Consider the following 12,371-nt stretch of genomic DNA (forward strand, 5'->3'; position numbering starts at 1 on the left):
TAATTCGGCAGAACAAACGAAGTCTAGATGATATGATCATCTATTATTGAACCGGGTATTTGTGGCCCAAGTAAACAGAACTGAATCTGCAAAGGGTCTTGGTTACGAGATACTGCAGGTTATTTAAAAAAAGACTATGCTGATACAAACAGAAGCAGGGGGTTTTCGATAGTCCCAGGATTAGGTTGGGTGGTAATCGATTGAGGCGGGTCTCGAGCGTCAAATACATGACTCGCCTTGCGCAATGAGAGCTGCTTTCCCTTGGACAATTTTTTGGACTGTTATGACCAAATAACGAAATTTTACGATTAGGTTTACTAAAACAGACCCGCGTTTCCTAACAAAACCAGAACCGTCACAAATTCCCAAGCCATAAATAGACTGGTAGCCGAAGATTTTATTGCAAACTAGACATGGGCAATCTTAGTGTTAATGCTATCTACTGGGTAATGACGTCACACAGGTATGGTTGATACTGCGGGGTAGCACGTTTCCCTCCATGAACCCAGATGGTATGAATTTCAAATGTGACAACAGTTCCTCGCGGAATGTTTTTTTCTACGAAGGCTGACATACTTATCCGGTGAAAATTTGGTTATCTGCGAACATTTTCAATGGTTTGGTAGCAATTCAGTCGGAGTGCACAGTCCATATAGTAAATTGTCTTGCGCATAGATAACTCAGGTATACGATGGCCCAGTTTTTGTATCTGGGTTTACTGAATAAGTCTAGCTACGCTGATGGACCGTCACGCACAACGACAAGTAACGCCATGTGCTGGAGGGGATAGCATTAAAGAAAGAAAAAGGGGGCAATTTTAGAAACAACATCATGTCCAAAAGATGATCAACCAGGCAACCTAATGGCGGACTGATATGATCAATCTGAACAATGGCGCGTCATTTCAAACTATCAATACAATGGCGATAAAAGGCGTGAATGGTTCACAGAGTAGTGATTTACGCTGAAAGTAATTTCCGGGTCATGTTCTCCGCGTACCGGAAAACTCTCTTTACAAGAAGGCTGTGTGTCTTTCCTGTTCTGTGCACAGGTTAGTGTCGTCAATTTACGAGCAAGCTTATTACAACTAAGGTCTATGCTGACAAATGAGTTTGAAAAGCTTACGGTGTTGGTCGTTTGAAGCAGGACCGGAGCCAACATTGCTGCCGATCACCGCGTGTGGAGAGCTGTAACCCACATGTATTGAACCAAGTTATCCGAACTAGCCAGCTGGATTTTCGTCAAAAAGGTTATTGCCGATTCAATAAACGATAAATGAAATGAAATAAATCCTACTTCCCACACCAGGTGAACTTAATTCATAGTGCAGTTGCAGGCGTTACTCAGATAAACTACAGGTCAAGAAAAAGTGATTCAGCTTGGAAGAAATCACAGGGATAGTGTGGTGGTAATGATAGTGACATCTGCCATTTTGTGCAAATGACAACAAGTAAACCAGTTTGCATGGAAGATAAAAGATGTTTTTGTTGTGATTTCTTGGAGTATAATCTTGGGATCCGAAAGTTGTCATGCATGCGGACTTGCTTCGGTAAAGGTGGTGACCATTCAGCGCCTTCAAACTATCATCTTGTTGGCAGGCCGTTTATTTCTCGAAATCAACTTCCAGTTCTCATGAGCGGGTTGAAACTATCAGTGGTGTGATTTCATCCAACCCGCCAGTACTTATGTCAGAGAAGCCAAAAAAGAGAAAGTAAACACGCAGTACATGAAAAAATATGACACAGTTCAGCGGATATTCGAACAACAGCATAAATATATTCCAGGAGGGGAATTTTACCGAAGCGAAAGAGTCGTGAATGGACATTGATTCCAAAATAATCAGTAGTATGTCAGATTGCAGTGGCCAAAATACAGGTATAGGAAAACTACGTCCCCTTACCAAGTGGCAAACAAAATATCGGTTATATTGAGTTCACCAGTTGCACTCGACGCATTTGAAGGATAAAATCATCATGAAAGCCATGAAAGGCTATGAATAGCTATGAATAGCTATGAATGGCGAACGAGACCAATTTGTGCGTCCATCAGCGGCAATTGCTGTAGCCGTGTCACGTGACACACATCAGTTCATTGTCTACTTCTAAGTGCACTCTTGAGGGCACAAAAACTAAGGGGTGGGCAAATTGCAAAGTACCGAATACATGGATATTTTCACTTTCTAAATCCTCCAGAAAAAGGAGCTAGATAATTATTCGGTTTGAACGAGATATGATTAAGCATTGATGGCGGTAATGTGCTTCCGTCAGTTCTGTGCAGATTTTCTTAGTAGCCTTTGCAAATGTAGTGGCATAGAAATCTTCGGGTTTTGATATTGTTATGATAAAAATTTTCGCCATTAGCATTAACACTAACAATCAAAGGTCAATGTTCAGCACGGGTACTACAACATGCAGGGGGCATGAAAGCACAAAAGCAGCCATGTAGAGATGTTTTATGAAAGAACAGCAGCTCACCGTTGTACGTGTTACCGTTGAATAGTTACCCCTGTCCACATATATACGGTTGGTCCAATCGCTGATAGATGATATTTTCTCATCCACCGCCATACGATACAGGGCCCGATTGGTGTCTGACAGCGCGAATTCTCGAAGAGCATGGAGAGCTACTAGGGAGTCCTGTAAGTTAGGGGCAAACAGGGATTATTATTGCGCATAGAATGACAAATTCTAGTTTCAAACAGCATATAGCAAATAAGGTGTTAGTATCTCTCCGCCTGTTCAAATTTTACCAGACGCAGAGAGTTTACCTGCCTTTTTGAAGGACAAATATTATTCCAGCTTCGCTGGAAATACCTAGCTCGTCTAGAATGTGATTTTACTGCAGGCGATGCTTCTCGAAACATGTCATTGAGGGAGTTTATCGTATTCCTTTTAAGGGTTGAGCTGTCAGCCTGGATCGACGATAGTTTTCACGACTTTCCCCACAACTGAATAGTCGCTTACGGTAATAGAACAAACAAGTATCTGGTGGATCGCCCGTCAGATATTTGGGATTTGGGCCAACTTAACGAACTTGATGAAGAAGAGTCGTCCATTGAATCCATAAGAGTAGTTTCGAAAATTGTCATCATGTTCTCCAAATAGCTGTGCTGTATGGAAACCACCTCTTGACTTAGTCCTCTAGAGCAAATATGGCACACGGAGAAGAGCCCACATGGTAGCAGAAGCTGGTGAATCCACCATTCAAACCCATGCTAGTACATACACTACACTTTTACAGTGATATGATGAACAATAAAGCTAGTGAGCTTATTTCATGACTTCTTTTTTCCTCGAAAAGGACTGTTACTATCCCCAAGAAGCACTTTCATACCAGTAGACGTCATCGTCATGCTCCTCGTGGGCAGTTTCGGGACTAGCTGATGTTGCGCAGTCATGAAAACTACGTTTGAGAGGGGTCCATACAACTGTTCTTTTGAAATCATTGTCTAATCAATGGTGCAGTAGTGGTAGCCCGCTCGCCTAGCACGTCTGCTATGCGGAATACAAACCCCGACATGTCCAAAATATGCGATGCTGATGAGCTCTAATAAGAGCAAAACTCGAGTCCAGCGCTTTCCAAGCCTTTGGTGTGGACAGGAGGACGACTGTACAAACGACATTGATGTGGGTATGAGGTCTACGAGTCTTGCGACCTCTTGTAACTATTCGCCATCTATCTTTTTGTATGAGTTGAGGCCTTCTAAAATTATCTATGATAAACAAATCAGAAAAGGGGAGGATTACCATGTGAAGGGCATGTTCTGCAGGTTACCATGGTATTGCCAGCGAAACGAAAGCCAACTTCAGATACCAAACATGACCTCGGCAAAATTCAGCAGACTGAGGTATGGTGTGCTCAATATGATAGCAGACGCCGTCTCTAGATCGGCGCAAGGCTGGTATCTAACGAGGCCGATAAAGGAGGTTGAGGCCGAGACTTCGATTTTGTTCTTGTGTCGGTGATCCTGACTGGTGCAGCTGACTTCGCACTCTTAACGGTGTTTGTCCGCACCATTCTCAGCCGAAGTTATCATGCCGTTCAATCCAACTAGGTAACAATCTATCCGGAAAAACAAAATTTCGCGCGCCGTGGTAACTTAATCGTGGAATTGCAATGGAGTTAGCTTTGTGAAGAGGGACAGATCTAGTGGCACATTACGTCCCCAGAATCGCAGCTCTGACTACGTTGTATCGACTGGCTGATATCGCACCTATCGAACGGCTATGCATAGTGCTGACAAACTCCCATTTGGACGCCCGGATAGTGCTTAGGATAACACCTAGATGCGGATAGTCCTAGAGTTACTAATTTCCATCCGAAGTCTGTCCTAAGTGTACTTGTATCGGGCTCGAAGCTATGTTTATGTGGAAACAGCTAAATCTGGTGAAGTAGATAAGGTGGCTGTTGACCTGCTCAAAAGGTGACGAAACGTCTGCAAGTCAATAACCAACTTTGGACAATAGATTAGCCACCGGACCAAATACACGAGTGCATACATGATTATCATCATGGACAGCGTGACATCAGTGCTCAGCAATGATACTTCGCTGCCGTACAACCATGATTTTTCTGAATGTCTTATTTTAAAGAGAAGAAGTAGGTTGAACAATCATAACGAGGCGCTTACACCTCCAAACACTCATTCAGGCAATCTGGATGGAAACCAGAAGCGACAACGCCATTGACATCGATTGGCAATCATTCCTGCAGCGTTTCAAACCAGAAGCACGGGAAACAGCGCTCTCTTTAGCAAACGATGATTCGGCATGTGCAATACATGGCCCAACCATCACCGCTTCTGGTGCTGGACACATTGGTCTTCAATGAAAGCCCCCGTTTCACAACCGAAAACTCTTTTTAATTGCCTCTTTGTGGGTTCGCCGACACCAACCAACACAAGATGTAATCCTGAGACAAAGACTGTAGAACACATAAAGATGTCTCAGTTCTGCTGCTCGAATAGACCAAGTCTCACAGCCATACAACAAAACAGCCCGCAATGTAGCCCGATACACACGTCCCTTAAGATTCAGGGATATAAGGCGTTGACACCGTAGGTGTCTCAAATTAGCAAACAGGCCTTGTAGATTCATGCATGGACCTCGTCTGGTACAATACAATCAAAAGTTATACAACTTACGAGATACTTAGAACGCTAGAGTGCCTGCTCCTGGGTTGTAAGTGGCGTGTTCAGTGACTGAATGTTCAGGAGCATGGCCTCATACTTTGCAGGTGTAAAGTGTATACCAAACGATGGGATGGCTTCCGTCAGTTCGTAAAAAACTTGCGCCCTCTCCTCCTCTTCAAAAAGGAAAACGATATCGTATGTATATTCCAGATCGGTAAGGTTTTCGTCACAGGCTATTCGAATATCTATTTTTTGGAGACCTTCCAGCATTCGTCCCATGATTTCATCGATCACGAAGTTAGATCGGAATGGAGAAATTCGGCCTCCCTGACAAACAATGCGTTGCATACGGAAGCTTTTGGAGAGGTCTCTGTATACTCCCACACTCCCAAAAATGTCAGAATACAAAGAACGTATAATGTTCACAAACTGGGAGGTCATCCGGATCAGAAGCTCACTGGCGCAGTCGTAAGCTACCGAGGCCGTGTGGGTTGCCGCGTCCACCATCCAGGGTGCTACCTCAACGACGGGTATCAGATGAGTAGCAGCTGGTGGCCACGATAGCTGATGTCCGAAGTATTTGGCCCGAGGGTCGAGGCGTTCTTCTATATTCTAAATGATCACCCCAATCTTATCCTTGATTGTTTCCGGGTACTGGTCTCAGGGATCACCTGAATTAATCTTCATACAATACCAGCTTTCTGGACCTCTCCCATTTTCATGGCTTACGGTGTCTACCAGACTTCATGGTCAGCCGCACGCTCACTTTCACTTGACGCCTGGTTATTCGCCAGGTCGAGTTATTTTCGGGACAGGCTGGAATATTTCTCCGAGATTTAAGCGGTGCCACCGTTCTCTCTGATATCCAGTGCTTGAGTGAGCCTGAGAGCGACGCATCACAGGCCCACCACGGCACCGCGCAAATAACAGACAACCTTGTCCGAGTATGGATTCACATCTGATGGTGAAGCATTCGGTAGAGACTCTGACATCCGGATCAGTTGCCAAACCACTTTTCCGCACCCTAAGTGGCCCTAGAGAACGAAGTAGGCAGTGACTCCAGACGAGTGCGTGGTCACAATCCACAAATATGTTCGAAGAAAACTGAAAGTGATTAACTGATCCGCGCAGTCGCTAACTGATGGCAATTTAATCAACTTGAGTTCGTAGCCGGCACGCCGTTTGGGGACTCCATATGGCAAGACGACTTCGGCTATTTCGGAAGGTAGTACTGCATAAAAATAGCCCGTAGTCACAACACAGATGAAAGAATCGGACATACGTGCCGACTTTAATCCATGTTGACCACCCGAGCCACCCTTATTCCAACAAATTACCAGTGCAGATACTGTCCTGTCTGTGCAGTAATGAACTTCAAAAGGCATTATAAGAGGGAAAAGAAAGGAAAATCGCTCAGTCTCCACAAGACTAATCACAAATAGTGATACCTCTCATATATGTTCCATTTAGTGGAGGGCTGTATGGTCAAGACGTTCAATTTGTAAAGCTTAACAAGAGCTACTTTGAAACCCTGAGATTTAGCAGTCTTTTTCCGTTTGGAAAACCTGTCTGAATAGTGACATGTCAGTGTGCTATCTCCAGGTAAACTACTCCATATATCCACGCTATGTCTGGTCTGGGTCCGCCGTCGTCGTTTATTGTGCAGTTGCTACACCCTAAACAGGTCGGTCCTGAAAAATGATTTGTGTTGTTTGGTCCTTTAATGCCTTTATCAACGATTGGGAGAAGTCCAGGACTGGTCGCTCTTAGCCAATCCTTTCACACCAAATTTCTGGAGGGGAATTATTTAGGCTGCATTTAGTGCCGAACTATAGGAAACATAGAAAGAAGCTTTCGGGCCTGAGTATTGTTTGGGAGGGCAAATCGTGTCTTGGGGAAAAATATTTGTTCTTCGTCGACAGTTACGGGTAACCTAAATGCCTCAGGATATTAGCGAAGGGTCGTAGTCTGGTAGTTTTTTTCTGGAAAGGAGTTCATTTGGGGAAGTTACCGCATTCCTACTTGGTAGAATACTACTGACAAGGTTCGTGACAGCTCTAAAGCCTTTCCATCAATCTCAAGAGTAGTGTACTATCAAATGAAAGGGGTGTCTACTTTTGCAACATTGTGGGTTTGCAGAAGTCTTAAAGACTTTGGAAGCTATATGCGAAAGCACAACAGCCAACTCACGAAAGTACTGGAAAAACCCGAAATATGGTTGCGTTGACTTGCAAGCCAATGTACCACATCCATTGCCTCCGTCATGTGGACATTCCATTCTCCGAGCTTCCTTTTGAGAAGGAAATAGAAACTAGTGGATGCAACTCCGTAACCATCGTTTGGCATTTCCCAACGGGGATTCTCAATTCTTCTTCCGGCTTGGTCCAATTCCCATTTAGGAGGTGGGATTGGATAGTTCGCGAAATAGATGTATTCACCTTTCTGACGATACTGGTCAATGATCTGCATGGCTCTACAAACGGAACACATTCAAAGCTAAATTGATATGACTGTATGATTGCTAGCCTGAAGTGAAAAAAACAAACCATCGAAGACGCGAATTGAACCACTGAGGTAAACCTTAAACGGATCATCGCGTGCATCACTATTCCAATCCGTTGATCTGTATAATCCTCAAAAAGCTTCCTAGTGCCATATGACTACAATGAATTAAGGCTAAATTAATATGGAGAGCAAAACGCCCTTCTAATTCGCAAAGTGAACATAAGGGTATCGTTGAGATGCGCGGAGTTCGTTACATACCAAGCATCCGTTAAGACTTACATTTTGGCCAGGCAAACATGTATACTGAATGACAATAACTCACAGCATGATTTTCTGCTGCGACGTTGAGTCTGTTGCAACACTCAGTGCATATGTTCCAATCATCAGCGAGAATAAATCGTTAGTTTGTAGGAGATGTCGAGCTATGAACTGCACGGCAGAGGCAACGACAACCTCTGCACGTTCAGCGCCAATTCCACTCGGCATAGGACGACCAGTAGAGCGAAACGCAATCACTACCATTGCAGCGCAGGGGATACGACGATGTGCTTCACGATCAATAGGATCTGTCGCATTACTTGTTGGGGCGAAACGGCGATCAATGACTTCACCAACTTCCCAACTCCCTGCAAGGCGAACATCCACACTGTTGGTTCCACCCATACTCGAACTGGTTTGCTGCGTACTAGCAAGGTAATCTATGATCCGTATGAATGTTGGATCATCCACATAGATGAGTCGGTTCCATTGGGGTTGTCGGGTCAACAACAAGTTCCAGAGGGCAAAAGCTGTCGCCAGCGGACTCGGCCTTGAAAGTGAGAATAGAAATCATTTAGAGAGTGCAGTCAGACTGGAAGAGTTTGGTGGATTCAAAACAAAGCTAAGAAGCAAAATTCGGAGAATAGGGTTTCATGCCGCAAGCGCCAAAACGTCATACGTAGTCCAGTAATTCTTGTTACGCATACAACCTCATTACGATTGGTCGAAAACTGTCATAAGAAAGAAGAATTGGTTGAACGCAATTCAAAAACTCGACCTTACATTATCATCAAACTTAGGATCCAGAAAACTGGGATAATAATAGGGTTGAATCAGATGTTTTTATTTGAATCTTTTGGACAGGCTTAGCCCTCTTAGAAACGCAAAACTTCCTCACGAATTGTGGTGTGCTTGTCCCTCATATGTTCTTCAACGATTAGTAGCGATGAATTCAGTCGACCGACCGATTTTTAAGTACTGTAGATTTGCCTTCCAGCCGTCGTCAGCCAGTGATACACGAGTGTGTGGATTAAGAACTCAATCGTTCTTTTCATATAAGTCAGTGGCGATGGGGATTTGATAGACACATACTAGTTGAATTATCACGACGACAGCATCACAGGCAACTCACAGAATAGTGGAGAGGCATGATGATGAAACAACATAAACTTTCCACAGAAGAAGTAATAGACAATGCTGACAACGTAACAGAATGTAATCAGACCGCTGAATCTTTTATGATAACGAACTTGAACTAGGAAGAAACAACTAAATTCAAAATCGAATATTAGGGCCAGAAGACCAATTGCGAAGCAAAAAAGTTCACTTCATTCAATTTCCTTCATGAGCGAGCTTCACTCAAAAACGGTGGATTAAAATAAACTAAACAACTCAAGGGTCAACAGAAATGCGAGCAAAAAGAATGGCACATGAACTTCGTATGGGAGCTGTGCTAACCACTAGCAGTTTTTTATTAAATCTGTCAGCTGTTAAGTGAGAACAATGACGGTTTGAATTTAAAGAGTGAATAAGTAGTTCACCTCGCGTTCCTTTACCATGTATTGTTTGCTAATGAACCCACCAAATTACTAAATTCAATTTATTTACCACGTTAATCCGGTACAAAACTGGATGATATAACTGTAGAAGTGAAACCGTAGACTGCGAATGACTGTCGGCAACTGACGAAAACGAAGTCAGTTGAGCTCACAGAAATCCTACAGAAGACGTTGATAGGCCTACTGATTTATCTCAGCAACGGTGGTGGTAACAAGCTAATAGCGCGACACTAAACTGGCAAATCTTCACGGATGACGTTTTGCTCAATCAAATAAACTGAACCTCATAAACATGTATTTTAATGCCATAAATATTACACGTTTATTGGGCCATGTATACTAAGGTGACCAACGTGTAACTGGTTATCGGAAGTGAATTTTGGAGCAAAATATTCCAAAACCATTGAGTGCATCAGCAGAAACTTTGACGTTGACATACTGGTTGGTACCAACAAATTTTTTTATGCACATGCCTTGGCAACAGCTCAAGAAAACTCCGCTCAACTAGGACCAGATACGGTGAAGTTCAACCGCAGTTTTATTGGATGGGCCGTGTTTAAACGATTGAATCCAGCGGCCCTAAGCACCGTAATCAATGGATCAAGCCAGTGCTATCAGAACAATGCTTAGGTCGCAACCGTTCCTCATAATTATTCAGTCTGATGGCCTGAAAAACACAGTAGTCACTTGTTGCGTCACATGAGAAATCCCTCACGGCCAGCAACGGAGTTATCAGTGGTATACTTGGCCCATTGTGTGTCGTTTATGTGAATCGGATGAATAGATGACCCGTGGACACACAAGAGGGTATATTTCCGTCCTCATAACAGTGTTCACATGGATGGCTAACATTGTCCTGTTTTCAGTTGGGCGACCACGTTCCCTCTGGCTGACGGTGGTCGGCGTCGGAATGAAAGTCTCCGGTTTGATTTCTGGTACAAGGAAGACACAGAAGGTGGCCATTTAACCTGTATCCTACAGGGAGGCAATCGTTAGTACAGTAAGATGTAGCTGTTTTGTGGTATGCATCTTTCATCTTCCAAACCGACACGGCAACACAATTGCCTGGGGCGGAAAAGGTGAAGAGCTACTTTTCGCTGACGAGGTTAGGATAAGCAGTGCTATTATATATATATATATATATATATATATATATATATATATATATATATATATATATATATATATATATATATATATATATATATATATATATATATATATATATATATATATATATATATATATATATATATATATATATATATATATATATATATATATATATATATATATATATATATATATATATATATATATATATATATATATATATATATATATATATATATATATATATATATATATATATATATATATATATATATGTGCAAAATTAACGCAGTCTGGGTAGTAACCGCCTGGAAGTAGTATAGTCTTTGTTTACTCACAGCAAAATGGATGAGTTCACTTCTCATATGCTTGCACTGTATCACTTCAAGTGTGTCCAAGAAAAGTAAGTTAATTGTGACCGATTTTGAACAGATAACCGACAATTTCTTGAGAAGGGAAGATCTTGAACATCAGGATACTTCTGCTCTCTTGATGAGTGACTTGCTGCCTAAGCAACGATTAGAGAGATCTTATTGACCAAAACTGATGGGGACCTGATAACACTAATCGTTTTCGAAAACATGCCTCTGCGCTGACACGTACCAAATAAAAGTCACGGCTTGGAGTCCGTAAGTGATGAGACCAACAAAGAAAAAGTGACAGGCAACGAGCACCGATGCGGAGTATGATTTCCTATCCTTATTATAGCACCACAGGGCACTGGACCCATACCAAGTGGTCACAGATCGGCATTCGAAATCCTGACCGTACCCTAACGAAGAGACAGTCGAAATCGGTTTTTAGAGATGGGAGCTATTCGGTAACATTGAAGAAACCTTACTTAAAGGGATTTTGAAAACTTTCCGAAAGCCCACGGGGACTTTTGCTCTTTTTGAGGCTAGCTAGGCAGGTACAGTCCCAAAATTGGTGTGAAGCCAAGTGCATTTTGCGTAGTCTGTAACCTCCTTCACTTGTCCTAGGTTGCATGCATACGAAATGTCAGCGTCACGAGTAAATCTATGTTCGCCTTCGTTCAGGTGATCTTCATACTGGTCCAAGCTACGCTTGCCGTTTTCGTAAACAAGGTATGGTTTGTCGCCAACTATACCAAGCACGTATACCTGATACAACCTAAATTCAATCCCAATCTGACAGTCATCTCATCTTCCACGTAGTCTATCATGGTACGCTATTAACCGTAGTGTACCTAACATCCCAAATAATCGATTGCACTTCGTTCGAGCGATAGCCCTATCGATCAGGGAAGCAAATGTTACGTGTGCTGCGCTTGCCCACCAGGTCCCAACACCCAATCGCCACAAACAATACTGAACGGTTTGTATGCGCATTTGTCTGATTGTGCGGCCGGTAAACATATCCACCGGTTGCACGACACACCTTGTCGGAATGCGGCACATTATCACCACACTGTACTAAAGTACTGGTTAACTGAATGCCGCACATTCTTTCGGGGACAAACCAGCTTTCGGATTCCCTCTGAATGTTAAAGAACGCGCTGACTAATAAGTAAGCAGCAAAAATGCACTGTACTCCACAGGCGCCTCAATTGTCCACAGGTAATATCGACCTTATTTGATCGATACTCTGATTAGAATAGCATTCGTTGTAGTTGAAAGTTTCGCAAAGTTCCGGCGATACACAAGGCTTGAATATTCATAGTTTATGGACGCATATTTCGGAACAGATCCGAAAAAGTTGATCAGTTCCGTATGTCACCATCCGGTTATCTAAGTACTTCATCACACAGACAAACTCATAACCCTCAGGAGAGTATTGGGTGGCCA

At 42.9% G+C, this 12,371-nt stretch overlaps 1 protein-coding gene across 1 annotated transcript in view; it reads right to left on the reverse strand.

Annotated features, from left to right (window-relative positions):
• The window catches only part of T265_06913 (hypothetical protein), a gene marked incomplete at both ends in the record, with an annotated part of 52,392 nt that overhangs the window by 5,672 nt on the left and 34,349 nt on the right, over positions 1-12,371 (reverse strand). The window contains 3 exons of the mRNA XM_009172311.1: positions 2,475-2,636; positions 7,322-7,604; positions 7,959-8,444. Of these exons, the coding sequence (XP_009170575.1) occupies positions 2,475-2,636; positions 7,322-7,604; positions 7,959-8,444 (931 nt within the window). The remainder of the gene's footprint in view (positions 1-2,474; positions 2,637-7,321; positions 7,605-7,958; positions 8,445-12,371) is intronic.

Source organism: Opisthorchis viverrini (genome assembly GCF_000715545.1).
Source record: "Opisthorchis viverrini unplaced genomic scaffold opera_v5_151, whole genome shotgun sequence".
Taxonomy (NCBI): domain Eukaryota; kingdom Metazoa; phylum Platyhelminthes; class Trematoda; order Opisthorchiida; family Opisthorchiidae; genus Opisthorchis; species Opisthorchis viverrini.